The sequence below is a fragment of the Spermophilus citellus genome, assembly GCF_964194105.1.
Source record: "Spermophilus citellus genome assembly, chromosome: 3".
In the NCBI taxonomy this organism is placed as follows: Eukaryota; Metazoa; Chordata; class Mammalia; order Rodentia; family Sciuridae; genus Spermophilus; species Spermophilus citellus.
The window spans coordinates 201,174,876-201,194,563 of NC_138184.1; the positions used below are offsets into that span (position 1 = coordinate 201,174,876).

Genomic DNA, 19,688 nt, shown 5'->3' on the forward strand with positions numbered 1-19,688 from the left:
ATTTTTTTTTAATCAACTGAATTTATGGAGATAATCTCTGGGAAAGAGAAATTGCTTGGACCCTTTAGATTCTTTGCACCATGTGAAAAGACAAGTCATTTGGTCCTCTACTTCTAAAAAGCTGAAAAGAAAGCTATGAAGCTATCAAAGGTTTCGTTGGTTAATTCCATGAATAATGTTAGTATCACAAGTTAGAATGATAATGATTTTGAACATGAGGCTCTTATTCCACAATTTCAAGGGTCCTGCTAACTACCCTGCAGAAATACCATATCTAGCAGGATGCATGGCATACAGAGGCATTTAGTGTCTGTTCAAAAAACACAATTGGCTCCCCTACCCTAGGCCACGGGAAAAGAAAACATTGAACACATACTAATCTACTGCATTAATCCTTTCATGTTATCTTAATCTGCATCTAACATCTTTGGAATTACATGTATTATTTTCTAGATAAAACATTGAATGCTTTTGTCAAGAAAAGAGAACTCCACTAAGATTAAGAATATCAAATTTCAAATAGCTTTTACATTTCAATTAATGAAGAGAGATCAATGTTAATCTGAAATATTTTAAAAATTTCAAAGATTCAATAGGACTATCTAATAACAACTTAATTAAGATAATACAAACACAACCAAAAGAAGCCAAATAGGAGCCATAAGTAAGAAAATGCAATCAGGAAGTTCTAGCTCTATACCATGTATTTTGACATATATGTATTTATAGATGTGCATAAATAGGACTGATTGAATTTTACTCAACTGGGTTTTGAAAACATAGACAAAGTACTTATACTCAGTCTTCCCTGTGTCAGACAGTGTACAAAATGTTTTTCTACATAATTATCGCAATAGGGACTCATGACTATCCACCGAGAGAGGTTCCATACATCCTCGTGTCCCAAATGAGCAACCTTAAAAGTGACAGGTACTTGCCCACGGTTAATAAGTTGCAAGGCTAAGATTCAAGCCAACTCTTAGCAAATTCCAAAAGCCCTGTTTTGGAATGAGATGAGGAACATCCTCAAAATAATGCTGTCACATAAAGTACACATATAAAAGAGTATGTATTTAAATATGTTGAAATCAACAGAAGGCAAAAGATGCCACCTACCACTAAAACTGATTTTTTTCCCAAAAGCACAATACTTTATTACACAGTCCTCTTGAATTCAAGCCCACTCATACTACTGCCACTCCTAAGTAGACCCCAGCACCTACTGAGATCTCTGGGTATAAAAGGAAAGAGCAGTACATCTTCCTTGATCTGCCAGATATATTACTAAAAACCCTACCTTAAATTAAAATAGGTAAATTTATTACTACAGTTCCTTTTATTTAAAAATATTAATAAGACCACATATTACAATCTTATTTAGTGAGCTGCATAAAGTAAGTTCAGTCAACACAAATAAAATACAGAATTACAGGGTTTTACAACATTAGAGGAAATGCAAGCCTAACCTATCACTTCACAGGTAAAACAAGAGAGATTTAGCAAGGTTAAATGATCTGTTCAATGCCATATTAAATAGTCACTACAATTCACACTTTCTAAATCTTAGCCTTGTATTCTTTTTATAAACCTATTTCAAGGAAATATGTGGACCTTAATTGTGAGATAAAAATACTCCATTACAATATTATAGGTAGGGAAGTCATGCACATATCACAGAGCCTGAGGTACTTACTAAACTGAAAACAAGTTCTAAGTTCTTTGATCACATTTAGGATTCCAGAGAGAACTCCAAGTTCTAGGAGCAAATCTATCAAAATAACATGAGGAAAACTGCATATGTATTAAAATTTTAATATAAATATACTATCTGATTCAGTCATGTTAAATAACAGGATTTGTTTCTATTTTAATATATTAGTTAAAACCATGAAATCTACAAACATTATACCTCTCTACTGTGTTTTGTCAGAAAGAAATATTCTTTACTTACTGCAGCTTGCTGTTGTTTCAATTTGTCTCTATACTCCTCTAATTCTTGCAAATTGAGAACAGGTGGGAGCTTCTATACAAAAAAAGAAAGAAAGAATAAAACCATAACTGCATAATTTCATTTCATTTACCTAAATGCCTTTGACTCATGAACTACAATCTACATTCAGAACATTGTCACCTGTCACACTGACTGCCCTTCATTATTCCTGTCCTCTCAACCTCCCTTACTGGACTCCAGCCACAAAAGCCTACACATCATTTTTACACAACTGTCTGACTTCAAACCTCACCAGCCTTGTTCCTTCACTGTGCTACTTTGACCCTTAGAAAATCCCACTACTACTGGGGTACCTGGCCCCTAAGCTGGAAGATGTGAGGAAAATTCTTAACTCTAATCCCCCACTCTATACCAGCCACAGATATGTCCCTACTTGTCTACAATAGAAATTAAAAAGACTTTCCCTCTGAAATATTATAAATGGTAACTAAGTTCTACAATGTGACAGTGACAGTTTTTGGACTACATTCTGGATTATATCAGTTTTTAGAGGGTAATATAGGAAACAAGCAAAAATATGCACACCATTGTGCACATAGGGAAATAGGTTGCAAGTCTTAACAATTGATAAATGAAACTTCAGAATAACTTGGGGACTGACTGACTTTGTACTGCACTTAGTTTTGCCTAAAACCAAATTTTAAAATTCTAATTTTTGGGCTGGGGATGTGGCTCAAGCGGTGGCGCGCTCGCCTGGCATGCGTGCGGCCCGGGTTCGATCCTCAGCACCACATACCAACAAAGATGTTGTGTCCGCCGAGAACTAAAAAATAAATATTAAAAATTCTCTCTCTCACTCTCTCTCCTCTCTCACTCTCTCTTTAAAAAATAAAATAAAAAAAAAAATAAAATTCTAATTTTTTGAAGTTCCTATAAATTCAAAATGCAATATTGTAAACAACATTGCATAAGGGTTTTTATCATAATATTCATTTATGATCAAAAGTCTGTTTTTCTAAATATATTTAGCCAATATAAAACAGAAATAGTACGATAACATATTAATTGCTAACAGGTGAAAGATAAAAACACAGCAATGTTTCCCTGACCAATGCTCTACAGATGTATTTAAAATCACATTTTCAAAAATAATTGGATCTTTAAATAATGCTCAAAGTTCATTAAAGCACAATATGATAATCATAGACCTATAAGTGCTCCTTAAAAACATTCAGATCTCATTAAATCAATCCAAGAACCAAACAGGTTTTTGATAGGTTTTAATCAAAGTTTTCTTTTACCTCCAGCTCATATCTGACAATATCAAATGAGTCTGCAGAAAAATATACTTGTTCAATACTATTAATTAGCTCTTGTTCAGCTTGAGGGTCACTTGGCTGTTCTCGAAGTTCCCTGAATTCCTCCTTTAAAGAAAAAAAAGTCACAATTATAATACTGATAATTGTAAGAATTCCATTTGCATGGAAATAAATGATTATGTGTCTTAACCATCACATATCTTCCAAAAATCATCCTAACCAAGGACACAAATTAGAAACCATAAAAATTTGTGGAAAATTAGGAAATAGCCAAAAACTTTAAAACTATTTATCTACTGGAAAATGAAAACTAGCCAGTTTAATAATTTGGATTTTACAATTTACTCCTTGAGTGCCAACAAAGTTAAAAGAACTTAAATGTTTAAAAAAAGAAAAGTAACTACCTAAACCTATCACATACACACTCATTTTATCTTTTTACTTTTATATTTATTTAATTGGTACTGGGGAATTGAACCCAAGGGTACTTTAATTTTTTTTTTTTTAATTTTGAGACAAAGTCTTGCTAAGTTATTTAGGGCCTACCTAAGTTGCTAAGGCTAGCCTCTAACTTGAGATCCTCTCCTGCTCAGTTTCCTGAGTTGCCAGGAGTACAGGTATGCACAACCATGCCCAGCTCATTTTATCAGCTCAGCAACACTCTAAAATCTGTCTCACCATACAAAAAGGGAACATCAGGGGCTGGGACTGTAGGTCAGCAGTAGAGTATTTGCCTGATATGTGCAGGTCCTGAGTACAATCTCCAGTGCCAGGGGAAAAAACATTCCTGTAAAGGGAATATCACCTCAATGACTTCTGGGTCACAATTACTACTGGAATTCATAGGCTATGCCTACTACCTAGTAATTCTGCAGCATTATAAGCAAATAAATGTAGTTGATAAAGTGCAAAAAAATTAAGATGCAAAATTTGCTAAGACTGAAAAATATAAAGTATGTAGCCAAGCCAAAAATTTAAACAGACAATTATTTTCATATTAAATGTATAAATGCCACTGGCATATGACACCATGGTGAAATTATATATTAAGTACCAAAACAAATGTCCCAAAGTGAAACTGCAGCCTGAAAAAAAAAAATACAAAATCTTCTCCTTTCAGTCAATTTGATGGCTTCTATGTGAAATCTACATCTAAATTCAATTCAGACACACTCCATTCTGAAAAGAATCTAGATGATGTTTCGTTCTTTCTTTCTTTTTTTTCTTTTCTTTTTTTTTTTTTTTTTTTTTAAGCGCCACTGCACTTCTGGTCTGTAAGAAGGCTTCTACCTCATCACTCTCTAAATACTTCACTGTTGTTAAGACTGCCTGCTCAACCAAATTAGACACTTCTTGAGAACTGAGATCACTTATATTCTCCATCATTATGTTCCATAGTGCCAAGGAACATTGTAGTTAATAGTCACTGATCAAACTAAAATTAATAGTTAATTGTATTGAAAAGAAATATAAAACAAAAATGCAATGTGTTCTTGTTTTGAAAGTCAAAATTTTTCACAAATTCTTAATAAAAAGATTATTTCTTCTAATTAGAAATAATGGCAAATGTTAGTGACAAGAATATCTTATGCATATACATTGGAAAAATAAAATCAGTTACAATGCAAACTCTTAATATAATTACACCACAATTTTGCCATGATATAAACTGATTTCCTAGGATGTGAGATGTACAAAAATATGTAATTTTGTATCTAAAATAGAATGAATTTGTCAAGTACTTTACATAAACAAAAGATTTCCTACAAAAAAATGTAAAGACAAAACTGAGTGGGAGGGGAGTACCAAATGAAATTCTCTATACTATATTAAATTACGTGATTTAAGGAAAAAGGTTACAATGATACTGGGATATTTAAGCTAAGCTAGAAATAAAATATTTCATTTGTATAAACTTGTTGTATTATTAATAAAATGTTTAAAGGGTTTATCTTGACAGTAAAATTTGAGTCATATAATACATAACTAAATATATATTAACATTAATAATGGGATAAGTGCTCTGTAAAATCTGAAAATCCAAGAACAATTCGTCAACAACTACAGACTATCAAAGGGCCATACTTGCCTGCCAATGGCAACTACACCTAAAATATGTATCAATGTCATTCCAGAATTAATGCTGGAGAAAACTACAAATAAAGTAAAAAATATAACTGCAGATGAGGGTAAACAAAAGGTAAAACTGAGCAAATGTACTCTCTCTCCCTTCTTTCAGTATGAACTAACACAACTACTGTCGAGGCCCTACCACCTCACCTTTCCCAGTCAATATAATTCCATTTAACAAACAATTATTTTTATTCCCCTTATGTAAAAATTCCCCAGACTAGGTGACACAGGAATGCAGATCAGTAAAATTTAGCTCCTCCCTCAAATAAGTGAGTCAAATACATAAGTAAATAGTTGACAAGGCAGAGGAGAGGTACAAAAAAAAAATCAATGGAAGAGGTGGCATTTAGAGAATATTAGAATAGGGATCATTTCAAAATTCAGAAACTGTGGGGATAGGGTCACAAATATAAAACAAGGTATAAGTAAACTCAGGAAGGCATATAACAGGTTCAAGCAATAAGGATAGCTCCCTGCAGGAAGGACAACTGTCAAAGGAAAGACTCTGTACATACATCAAGAGGTAATGAAATGTAACGGAATTTTTTTTAAATTCCAATACATTTATATATACATGAACTAAATTTTCCTTTTCTAAAAATAAAGTATCTTAACACATATCACTAGACCAGATGCTATATCAAAAATAAACCCAATATTCCATACTTTCTTAACATAATAAACTAAGCAGGATTATTTCAGGAAAGTCGAAGACAATAAAAATATTATTCAATATTTCAGAGGTTCTTTTATCCAGCAGTCATAACATAAGGCTGTATATAATACTAACAATTTTCCTATTTTGACCATCTCTGAAATAAAACTACATGAACATACACATAAAATATACATTATAAATGTAACTTAATGAAAAGTGAAGAAAAATATTCATCACAGAAATTTAAGTCAACATCTCTGATTTCTTTTCCTCTTCACATAAAAACAAAAGGTATTATGAGAACTGGGGATTCAAGTACATAAAACAATCTGAGCCTTCAACTGTAAGGTGTTAGAAAACAGTCCCAGTATATTTATGGTTTCTAGGGAACTAGACAAGAAAAGATGAACATAAGAGTCCATCTCTTAAGGAAATAGACCCAAGTTTATGAAGGAAACTAGCAGCTATAAATTTTGTATTTAACCACTACTTTCAACTTATCTAAAATGAGCATACTAATTGAAAATACTAACTCAAGTTCAGGAGTTTCAATTCTATTCACTTTTATAAGTACAAAGTTAGTCATGACAGAATAACAGTTCTGCTCATCATTATTAAACTTGATAGTCTCTTTAATTTTGAAAAATAATCTAACCAAATTTTTAAATCCACGAACAGCTAAGAATCTCAATTTTCAGCAGTAAGTTTTTATTCGAACAAAAAGACAAATGTAAAATCTCCATAGGTTTCAAATTTCTGCAGAATACTGAAACCCCAACTCCCCTTTCTATACTTGCTTTATTAGAACACAGTTCACATTATATACTTGATTATACTTATCTAGGTGGCAGAATATGTGTGTGTGTGTGTGTGTGTGTGTGTGTGTGTGTGTGTGTGTGTGTGTTTGAAGGGTAAGAGTGCAGGATAGCAAGAAATGCTCTTGTAAAGCATGGGTTTATTTTTTTAACTGCTGGCATCTTTTCATCAGGCAAGATAAAAAGCTATTCTGTTATAATAAATTCTAAACAGAAGCCTTAATATTATAAAGGTCACATCACATTAAAGCTGTAATTGAAAGCAAAAAAAAACAATTAGCCACCAAAATCCATATAGAGCTAAAAGGAAGAGCAAAATATTAAGTTTTCAATATTCAATCAGTATTATTAAAATCATAAATCTATTTTAGTGAAACAGATTTGATCTGCTTCCAAAATGAAAAAGGATCCAAAACCTACTTTAAGATAACAGATACCCTAAAACCATGTACCACATAAGTTTATAATGAGTTGCCAGATGTCTGATTACATGGGGAAATGGCGCATTTTCTTAAAATCCTCCTAGAACAACAATAATAATCCATCAAAAGTAGCCGGTTCATCAGTTTGTGTGTGTGTTTTAAATAAAACATAGCTTTTGAAGCCTACTCCGTTTTCCTCCAGCCTTTCAGTGCCATCTAGTGGAATACTGATGAGGTTACAATTTGAAAAGAGGTTTCAGCACAATAATTTATGGAAAATTTTTATAAAAGGTTATTGTATGGCATTATTTTAATCCAGGTTCACAACACACTTACATAATAAAAAATAATGTATTTTAATCACTTCCCACAAAAAAATAGATCATGAATAACAGATTACAAATAAACATGATTTTATTCACAGAAATGTATTGAGTTGATATAAATTAAAATCACAAAATTAGTATAAATTTCATATTTAATACCTTGTTATGTACTTATTTCTTTTATTCTATAGTTAAAAATACCAACCCAAGTTCAGGACTTTGTTATATTTTTAACAAATCTTACTAAATTTATTATATTAAAAAAATAAAAAATAATAGCTCTGGAGATAATATTTTGATAAAAATTCATAAAACAATATTGATATCAACATTCTTTTCAGGTTATAATACATGACCATTATGGAAGCACTATGGAAAATCTGGATGCAGATTCAAGGTTCTTAATACTGATATTTTAAATCAGGATTCAACTCCCAAACAGTTCTAATAAATTCTATAACTAATAAGTTTATGGCTACTATAATTATAAAAAAATAAATATTGGTCTTAATTCTTCATAATTCTTGTAATCAATTAAGTAAAAATCCTTTCACTTTTAAATGGATAACAAGTGTAGTCAGCAAATGCTCTAATTCTAATATCCTTACCGCTGTATAAAAATCCCACTAATTTGAAATGTAACAGAACCCCATTTCCCAAGAACAGAATTTTAGATCATTTTCCTTTTTCCCACAAAAACTGTCCTCAAAATTGAAATTTGTTTGAATCGATCTTATATTTCCCATTTGTCCATTCTTGTGATCATGTTTTCACTTTTCTATATTATTTTATTCACCAAAATCCCGAAATGCCAGTATATGGATTACCATTTGACTTACATCTCCTCTTATAATGAAGAACAATATTATCTTGTCTATAAAATCTAGAAATTGTACTAGATGACTTTTAAGATTTCTTCCCTCTTTGTATTTATAAGTTCTTGAAATAGAATAAAATAAACAGTACCTTCTAGCTTATCAGATACCCAAATGCACTTCTTCAGTTCCCCTTCACTACGTTCCTTTTTCTATTAAGTTGAACCACATGAAATTTGCCAAGATTCGACATTTGTAATCTAAATCAACAGCCATTTCACTCAATTCATCCTAATATCTCTCCCCTACTTATCCTTTTCACTAGGATCTCTCAATGTAACACAACTTAAGCTAATCTATTACTTCCTTGAAAACTTTTGTTATAACTTAGAAAAGAAATAGAAATGGGCCCATTCTGAAGAGCAGGGATACCTTATTTTTTTTTTTTTTATCTTCTATCTGTGTGATGCGGTGCTACTAAATGAAGTTAACATTTAAAAGTTTCTCCATGATTCCTCAGAAAATTGGACTGAACCACAATTTGACCCAGTTATCCCACTCCTTGGTACCCAAAGACTTAAAATCAACATACTACAGTGATGCAGCCACATTGATGTTTATAACAGCTCAATTCACAATAGTTAAGCAATGGAACCAAGCTAGGTGCCCTCCAACAGACAAATGGATAAAGAAAATGCAGTACATACACACAATGGAATACTACTGATATGAGGCTAATTAATACTACTATTAATTAATTAATTCTCTCTGATATGAGGATGCAAACACACAACAAGGGAAAAGGGAAGAGAAGAATAGAAGTTCACTGGATTAGACAAATGGGAAGAAAGGGAAGAAAGTGGTGATCAGAATAGGAAAGAGCAGAATGAATCAAACATAACTTTCCTTTATTAATGAATACAACACCAGTGAAACTCCACACCATGTAGAAACATAAGAATGGGATCCCAAGTTATACTCCATGTATACGCCATGTAATATGTCAAAATACACTCTACTGTCATGTGTACCTAATTGGAACAAATATATATATGTGTATATATATATTTTTTTTCTCCATACAAGCATTTAAATTAACCACTTAAATAGTATAAATTGTTAAATCCCAAAAAATATCTGCCAAAGTATGGGCAGCTTGCATTCTACACCTAGTAATATACTATGAACATTTTCTATGTAGTATATATTACCAGTTTAAAACACAAGCTTCAGAATAATTTTTAGAGTATGATACCATATTTGCGGGGAAAAAAGTGGTGTTATATCATCTCCCTATTTCCTTTCTAGAACCTGTCATAATTTACAATTATCTTGTTTGCTATCTTCCTTCCTCCTAATTGATGTAAATAAACTCCCTCAGACAAGGAAAGTTTTGGCTTTTGGAAAAGATGCTGTCTTTCTACAGCTGTACTGACAGTCCCTACAGTGTGTCTAGCACATAGTAGATGCTCAAAAAATTTGTTGAAAATGCATAGGGAGAATATCAGAGGGCAATGAACAATGTAGATGATTTCTGTGATTTTGGTTCCTTTTTCTGTTTACCATGTTTTCTGTTTGCATTATATGGAACTTTTAAAGGAAAAGCTACTTTAAAATAAAATCACCACTTCAAATGAATGTTTTCCATTTTGTTGAAATGCTTTTAATAATTTGAAAAAAATCAATAAAGATCATTTTTGAACACATCAAATTTCAGGTCACCAAGAACTAGATGCAAATTAATTTCAAAGCAACTATACAAAATAAATCATTTAAAATGTTTATATGATTTAAATATGAAGTCACATCCAACCTGTGAAAAATATACTAAGCATTAAAGTTATACTAGACTACACTGTGTGTTTCTGAAAATGAGTCTTAACTGTCATTTTTAATACTGACTACCAATAACACCATGTCCTATTCAGTTCACTGACTGAGCTTTACTGCATTCTGAACTGAGCAACTCTTTAGTTCTGAAAAACAGTCAGAGACGGCAGAAGCTCTGCTTCCCCTCCAGCTCTGGTGATGTTGCAAGAGAGCCCAAAAAGAACAGATGGGCACCAGGAGCTTTTAAGGCCTTTTTTAGAATAAAGGCTTATATTATTTATTATTTTATTTATAATAAGCATATATTTATAGTGTAGTTATTAATATAATTTCACTATTATAACTATTTCACAATCTAAGTAACTTAGGTTCTCAGTATGTGCCAGAAAGGACCAATGCCCCAGGCTTAATTGTCACCTGAATCATTTTCATTTGCTGATCTTGTGATACCAGACTAGCCACTCTACCAGAGCCAGTTATCTCAAAAGTACTGATGGGGCTTTGGGTGGAGAGTCCATAAGACTAGGTAAAGAGATGATCATAAATCCACTGCCCACCATTACTGGAAAAACATCAAAATCCATGGTTTAAAGACAACAGAAAGTTTTTAGTAATACATTCATGTATTTTTTACTGAGGTTCACTACCTGTAATTCTCCTTCCTCAGCCTTTTGAATCACTGAGATTTATAGGCATGCACACTGTGCCCAGCCAATAATCTTTTTAAGTAAAATAAAAATAAAGAGAACTGTCTGTCAATTAGGACATATGGTTATCACTCACTTCCCAATTGTACCACAGTCAATAATCTTTAATACATTTTATAAAATTACAGTATTCAAACATGACTCTAAGTTTTGTCTGGCCCATTTCATGCTAAAGAACTGGCTGGAATTTCACTGTATTTAGACAATGTGTTTGGATCTGCCCTTTGGGGTCTGCCCTAACATAAAAGCTAAGCAGTAAACGAAAAATTCACTCTAGCAGGAAAAGAGTCTCAAAGAGAAAGGAAATCATCCTGCTAAGTAGCTGACATTGAGGTGTAAGAAGAAGCTTTTGATTACTTAGTAAGAGAAGCATCCCTAAGAATTAAAATGCTGAACACAGAAAATAAATGACTTTCAAAATGGTCCTCAAATTAAAATCCTAAGAGCAGACATTGAGAAGAGCTAGCTTTTATCTGTAGTGGAGCTGCTGTTTGCAAGGCCACATTCCAGAGAAACAGCAGGGACTTAACAATGGTTAATAATTCTCCCAGGAGAAGTTGGAAGCCACCTAGCTTCTAAATGACATATATTAAACTTGTAAGCTTGAGAAATTCACATGAATACAAAAGGATTAAAATCTGAGATACATGAAGTTCAGTGTAAGTTATGCCTTAGGTGCTTATTCAAAAATCTATGCCCAAAACAAAACACAATTAGCTATAATTTTTGGCTCAGAATGATACAGTTATAAAAAGTAGTAAATTATTTTACCTTATTTCTTCAAATTACAACAGATTCATTAATAAATTAAATATACACATACGTACTTATAGATTATATATAACCACATAAATGAAGTCCAAAACGATTTACCAAAAAATTTATGATTTATATAATATTACTAATTTATATATATAAAATTATTGGCTGTATATATAAAATGTGTGTGTGGACACACACACACACACACACACACACACACACACACACACGCTTCCAGGCTAGGAACCACATATAACAGACTTTAATTTTATTAGTTTATTAATTTATCGAGTCTGCAGTTCCCTTACTGTACTAAAATGAATCATAAGCATCCCAATGAGTAATGAAAGCACAAACAAGCCCTACACCTAAAGTACACTTAAAATTTACCCAGTTTATCATAACAATCATTAGCCTATGGGAAAGAAAAGCTTCTGTGAACCAATTATTATCCAGAGGCAATAATATTTTCTTAAGAAAGTGAAAAGTCACGCTCACACATGTAGATCAATACCTTTCCAGGGACCCGGAGACTCTCAATAGCACCGAGATCACTGAGGCTCTCTGGAGGGCTTTTCAGACCCTTAAAAAAATAAGAAGACAAAGAGAATTTTAATTGTGCTGAAGAACTGTGAAAGGACAGAATATGCTTAGTAAAAATGAAAATTTTCCTGCTTCAAAATACAGAGAACATATATTCTAAAAATAATCATCACTTACTACCTGCAGTATTATTCTGAAATCAGGTAAGGATGTACTTTTAGTGTCTTCAAATAATGAAGTATTATACAGCATCTTTGCAAAGAATGGAAGTCTACCTTCACCAGGGTTTTAAAACAACCAAAAGAAAGGAAATCCATTTAAAAAGTGTTCTATAAAAGTACTTATCTATTAATCATAAGCAAATTCACCTGGAAAAAAAGGTTCAAGCAATATTATTATTATTCACAGATGCAATATACTAACCAACTGAGCTATTCAAACATTTTAATAATGCTAATTACTTAATTCATACATAAGTAATCTCTTCATCTTGCTTGATTATTTCCCCCTAATGTATCTAATTCATGCTGCCAAAATTATGATTTAAATTCCAGGTCATATTGCTTTCTACCTCTTTTTTAGTTCTTTGGTACCCTTATACTTCCTATAAGTATGTCAACTGAAGGATTCTGAAACCCTTATATGTACTAAGGGAAATTATCAAAACAGAAAGAACTCAGCAATTTAAATTTTCTTTAAAAGCCTTTTTTAAAAAAAAAAAAAATAAGCTACTCAAGGGGTTGGGGTTGTGTTTCAGCGGTAGAGTGCTCACCCAGCACATGCGAGGCATACTGGGTTCGATCCTCAGCACCACATAAAAATAAATAAATAAAAATAAAGGTATTGTGTCCAACTACAACTAAAAATATCTTTTTAAAAATAAGCTACTCAAAATAGTAATATTGGTCTTAGGCAAAATTGACTAGTACATTAATTTGAGGAAAAATTTTCATAAGTCAAATTGTCCTTTAGGCGCCCTATCTTGGCCTTTGATTCTCAGTAACCAAAACATATAGTATATGTTGATTATTTGAAACTTAAAATAGAACTAGTTTCTCTTGAAGACCTAGAGGTGTGTTTTATCTTCTGCATTGTAAACCAGCACCAATCAAATACATGATTTTTCTTAAGACTAAGTGCTTTCTCACCTTCAATTCTTCCATTACTCCCAGAATACCTAACCTATCCCCCACCCAACTATACCCTTTTCTTCCTCTGTGTGGTGCTCCACCCACCCCACCCCCTGCCCCACCACCCACACACAGGCACACAAACACATAAAAATAAGAAAATAATATACCACCTCAGAATTATCACCTCTATGAAGTCTTCATGAACCCCTATGCTTCAGAGAACATGGTATTTCTCAGTATAAACCAAGGATCACCTCTACCAACATCACCCAGGCAACTGTTTTTTGTTTTTTGGTTTTTTTTTTTTTTTGTTTTTTTTTTTAGTTGTAGTTGGATACAATACCTTTATTTTATTTATTTATTTTTATGTGGTGCTGAGGACTGAACCCAGTGCCTCACACATGCCAGACGAGGGCATTACCATTGAGCCATAGCTGCAGCCCCTCACCCAGGCATTTCTGGATTAGAACTTGAAATCTGCATTTTAACTAACACCTCATGTGACTCATATGATCACCCTCATATGACCACTGACATTTCTGAATTATAGCTAAACATTTTCCAGGACAATAGCTAAGTCAAAGTTTTAAATTTCTCTTTCTCCCAGACCTTAAGTAACAAAGAAAGGGAGAGACCAAGTGTTACTTGCATGTATAGCCTGGTGGCTAGTAAAATTCTAGGAACAGAATAAACACCAATGAGTCAATTACTGGGTAGAAGTTGTTGGTCAGGCTCCAGTCTTCAACCAAATACCACACTGTTCCCATGGGAACACACAACAGACTGCAGAATTACGTTACCAGGAATGCTTGCTGGAAAAAGAAAGGCCTATTGCAGATCAAACATGAAAATGTGCAGCGGGATAAAATAGTTGTTAGTGTGTTCCTAGGCTGTGTGTTTTTCTTTGTCTCTATTTCTCACCAACGGCTATCTTGAGGGCACACCATCAAAGTGGCAAAGAATACATGACAAGGTAAGTACCTACACTTTTATGTGTAGTTCACATAACACTATATATACAACCATGTATATGCATCAACACACTCACGAAATTAGACTTCATAATTTTATTCAAAGCTATGACCACCCCTAAAATATCTTAAAGTTTAACTGCTATATCTTTAAACAAACATTTTTAAAAGCAGAGATCTGTTTAACTAATCTAACAGAAATCCTTGGAGGACTATATCATGTCCAATTTTCTCTTTCCCTAGCACTGCTCAGTAAAGAAACTGATGTCTGAAATGTAAATGTGATATTTCCCAGTATCCAGAAAAAGATTAGGCACCACCCACAACCATTCGATACTAATTCATGGCAACCTTCTGCCAAATTACAAAATAAGAGTAACAAATGGGAAACTGTGCAACTCCGATGATTTGTTTCTTTTTCTTTTCAACAGAAATGAATAGTGTTTATACTCAGTCCCCAATTTCTCTGGCCCCGATTCTCTTGAACCCACCCAAATCAGGCTTTTCTCCCCACCACTTCATGAAAATACTATTATCATGTCACCAATGATCTCCATGCTGCTCAATAGAGCGGAATGACACCAGGAAGGGGCTTCAGAGTAGACTATCTGGGTTTGTACCCTCACTCTCGCACTCAGGTCTTTAACAACTCTCCTTTAACAATCCTACCTATGCATTATCTCCTAATTATAGTTACAGCTCATAGTTTGTTAAAAGTAGTCAGAGCAACATATGTAAGGAGCTAAAAATGCTATGTGGTAAAAAAAAATGCTATGTGGTACCTCACAAGCATTCTTTAAGTATTAACCATATTCTTAACATTATTATGCACACAGAATTATTTTTCTTGATCAAAACAGAAATGAAGAGGAATTATATGTTTCGAAGCACATCTAACACTCAAATGTACTTCTGAACTTTGACTATCAGTTTTATAAGTTCCTACTAACAGATATGGAATCATTTTTATGTTCTATTTGTGCTCTTTAAAGAACAGTCATGGGCTGGCGTTACAGCTCAGTGGTAGAGCGCTTGCCTGGCATGTGTGAGGCACTGGGTTCAATTCTCAGCACCACATATAAATAAATTAATTAAAGAAATAAAGGTCCATTGACAACAAGAAAATAAAATAAAATAAAGCAGTCATGGTTATACCTAGTAGTCTGCCTTTATAAACTGAAATTTCATTATGATCATTATCCTTTATGTGATTTTCTTTATTCTTTTTGATAATTTCATAATTTTGTATGTTTAAATTAATACAAAATCTAGTATCATTAACACCTGTCTCTATATTTTAATTATTTGCCTAAATCAGATTAACACTTCAGACTACTTCAGTTATATCTATGTGAGTCACTATCTATTTGTGAGACCAGCAATTAATGTTCTATCATATGAAAAAAGGCACCCCAATCAGGCTTTCTTCCTCACCACTTCATGAAAAGTGCCACTGTCATGTCACCCATGACCTCCTTGCTGCCCAGACCAAAAGCTCCCTCTCACCCTTACCTTAGTTGGTCAGTCTGCAGCATTTAACACAGCTGTTCACTCCCTCTTTAAAATTCTTTACATGGCTTCTAGGATCCACTCTTCCTGTTTGTTGTCTTTATCCAGCATTCATTCTACAAATACTTATTGGGCATCTGCTATATGCTAGAGACCACTGGGATGCTTAAGAATTCTAATCTCTTGGCTGTTCTCTCTCGTTCTACTGTGCAGAATTCACCCTTCTCCTTTTGACACTGAATTCTCAAAAGCTCCAACCTTGGACTCTTCATATATCCACATTCACTCCACTGGTGATCTTAACCAGGTTTTTGCCATCAATAGGCTTGTAACTCCTGAGGTTTTATCTATACCTGGAATTTTTCCCCATAAATTCAGACTCATTTGTCTTACCATTTTAGGCTTTCAAATTAAAAAGTTTAAAAGCCATTTCCATGCAAAGTATTCTTCCCTCAGTTTTATCCACCTCAGTAAAGTGGCAAGTCCATTCTCCCAATTTCTGGAGCCAAACCATCTGGAATCATCCTCTTTCCCTTAAGCCCAAGTCCAATTCATCAAGAAATTCTGTTAACTAGATATTTATCATATAATCACAATCCAACCTCTTAACACATCTACCACAGGACCCCGAATAAACCCACACACTTCTTACTTGGATTACTGCAATAGCCTTCTTACTAGTCTTCTGTTTCCACTTCCCACTCCCTCTAGCCTGCTTCTTCAATCTATTCTTAAAACAAAGGTCACAATGGTCTTTCTGAAGAGTTAGCATCATGTTCCATCACTCCTCTGCTTGCCAATTCACTCAAAATAAATGCAATGGCCTTCTTATGCGGTATAAGGTTCTATGTAAGTTTGCTTCCTGTCCTTAGCTCCCTAATCTCATCCTGACCTCCACTCCTACTATTTTCTCCTCACTCACTCCACTTCAGCTATGAGGGTCCCTTCAAATTCCTCAAACATGTCCCTGCCTCAGAACCTCTGCAATTGCTTGTCCTCCCACGGATATCCACATGATTCATTTCCTTACCTCCTTCAGGTCATTTTTATGGTTCTATTTCAGTCTTCAAGTCATCTCCATTACACAGACCCTACCTGTCTTCCCAAACCTCCTGCTCACAGCCAGAGAGCCAGGATGCCATCTCTCTGATGCAATCCATGAAACTCTAAAATTACAAATAATCCCAAATTGCCAATCCCAAATTTACTCCCAGGATTCCCTATCCTCTTTTCCTCGATAGCATTTATCATCATGTCTGCTTTAGCACTTGTCTATTTTGCTCACGGCTTCATCCCTCAAACTTAGAATAGTCCCAGGCACATAGGGCTCAATTCAATTTGTTGAATGAACTGAAAGAACAGAGGCCAGCATAATAGAGAATGATGGAACAGATCTAATCTAAACAAAGAGCTAACAAAGCCCTCCCTCCTTCCCACTCTTTAAAAACAAAGATCTTGGGACAGCTGAAATGCCAACATACTATAAATTTCATAGACCTTAATTTCAAGACTTTGCACATTAAGTCAACATACATGTTAACATAATAAACATAATAAACAACTTTGTGGAAGTCAAGACATAAACACATATAATTCGAATGACTTTTAAAAGCTGTGTAAAACTCCAATTTTACTTCACTTTTTATATAGTATAGCTCCAGCTTTTCATGTATGTTCTTCAGATTTTTCTTCCATTCCAATTAAACATAGATAAATGCTACTCAAATTCAATAAGAAACTGCCTGAGGCTGAGAAATTACCATTTTTAGTACAATTCCATTACATTCAGGAGATATAAACTTAATGTCACTGGTATCTAGAATTTTTATTTTTTCCTTTCCTACTATTTTTCACAAAGAAAGATCCAAAAAGAACAAGCCACCCAAAACTGTTTTATAACTGTGGCAACACTGCTACCCGGAACTGTGTGGGAAGCAACAATCATGAGAGCACCAAACTTAACTCATGAACAGAAGTCTAAATTCAGCAGTCCAAAGGCAGTTTATTAGTGGTAGGACATACAAAAGTGTAGTGTTTTAAAAGTCAAATAATAGATAACAAAAGATTTGCTGAACTTCTCTACTGCTTGAATTACTGTAACAGTCTGCTTCCAGTTTTCCTGCTTTCCCACCATGTAGCCAATGCAAGGGTCTGTATGGTCAAGCATTTTTTTCTTTGATATGCCTAGAAATTGCACTATTACTACCTTTATTTATTCCTTTCACTTCATTTACATAATATGAACATCACCACCAGGCTAACCCCTAGAGAAACACATTATTGTTCCTATTTTAAAGTTGTGAAAACAGGTGTTTAGAAACATCAGGTAACTTGCCCAAGGTCACACAGTTATCACAGGATGAAACAAGATCCAAACTCATTATTAAGTAAAAAGCAGTAGGAAGCTAACTAAGCACCAGTAGACAACAAATGTAAAGAATGCTACTATCCCCTTTGCAAATCTTTTTATTATTCACAGAATTTTTATTTTATTTTCATGACTTCAACAATGTAATTTCACAAAAGCAAAATAATATTACAAGGATCATTTTCACTGTCCATCAAAAATAATTTGTAACCTGTTCAGATATCTCTAAAATTTAAATTCTCAAATAAATAAGAATTTGAAATTTATGTTCTCTTTTAATCATGAAAAAAAAATCACAAGGGCTGGGGATGTAGCTCTGTGGTAGAGCCTTTGCTTAGCATGCATGAGGTCCTGCCTTCAATCTCTACCACTACAAGAAAGAAGGCACAAATGAATATTTCACTAAAGGATTTTCCTCCACATTCTCCCAACTTCGCATGTTGATTTAAAATTAATATAAATTGTTTATTTCATGTTAAAATAGTGAAGAACTGCCAATTCTTTTGAAATACTGGAGTTGAAATAAAGTAAGTCAGGTCAGTAAGTACATAATAGAAATGCATACCAATTCGTGCTTGAAGGAAGTTGAAACCTTATTAGGAAGCCTTAACATAAACGAGATAGGTTACAAAATAGCCAAAATTCTTACTCGTGAATTATCATTTTGGCAAAAAAAAAAAAAAGCCTCATCTAGCCATGACAAAAATATATTTTTAAAAAATAAACAGGATTCACAGTTTTAGCTTACTGATGATACTCATAATCGAATCATGAGACAGGATGAACAAAGAATTATTTTCATATGCAAAAAACTTAGCTACAAGGTTTGAGAATTTGGCCCCAAACACAATTCTACCAATTCTGTCTTCAAGTCATTTGCTTGTTGGGTTCTGTTTCACTCTTCAAGTCATCTCCATTACACAGACCCTACCTGTCTTCCCAAATCTCCTGCTCGCAGCCAGCCAGCCAGGATGCCAAGGGTCCCTGAAAGACAACTAGTGCTGTTCTGGAAAGATGGCAAAAAGGCGAAGAGGAGAAACAAAGCCAGCCCGATTCCCTCACTAACCCTGTCTACAGAAATGCTTCTGTGAGGGCCTTATCTACTTCAGCAGGAATCCGATGTAGGCAGCTCAGGTGAGTTTTACAGGGTGCGTCCCAGCTTCCAAGTCCTCCTGACACCTGCCAACACCTCCAACTTAGGTCTCCACCCGCCGCCGCCCAGGGACAGAACATCTCGCCTCTTCTCCCAGCCGAGATAAAGGAGGCCTTTGTTTCAGCCACCAGGACTTACCTGTCGGGTCATGAGAGATTTTATTTTTTGCATGTCGAAGTCGTGGGGAGATTACCATGCCGCAGAGAGCTAACAAATCACACCGAACCACCAGACAGCTGGCGCCGACACAGGGAAGCCATAGTGGACGGTCAC

At 34.0% G+C, this 19,688-nt stretch overlaps 1 protein-coding gene across 2 annotated transcripts in view; it reads right to left on the reverse strand.

The window, feature by feature from the left end:
• Positions 1–19,688, reverse strand: part of VPS50 (VPS50 subunit of EARP/GARPII complex) — a 116,653-nt gene extending 96,965 nt beyond the window's left edge. For both annotated transcript variants that reach the window (XR_014020775.1, XM_081283730.1), the window contains exons 1-4: positions 19,554–19,688; positions 12,253–12,321; positions 3,253–3,375; positions 1,952–2,023 (exon numbers count right to left, since the gene is read on the reverse strand). Coding sequence is in view for 1 of the 2 variants with exons in the window: in XM_081283730.1 (XP_081139856.1) it covers positions 1,952–2,023; positions 3,253–3,375; positions 12,253–12,321; positions 19,554–19,586 (297 nt within the window). In the remaining variant the exon portion in view is untranslated. The remainder of the gene's footprint in view (positions 1–1,951; positions 2,024–3,252; positions 3,376–12,252; positions 12,322–19,553) is intronic.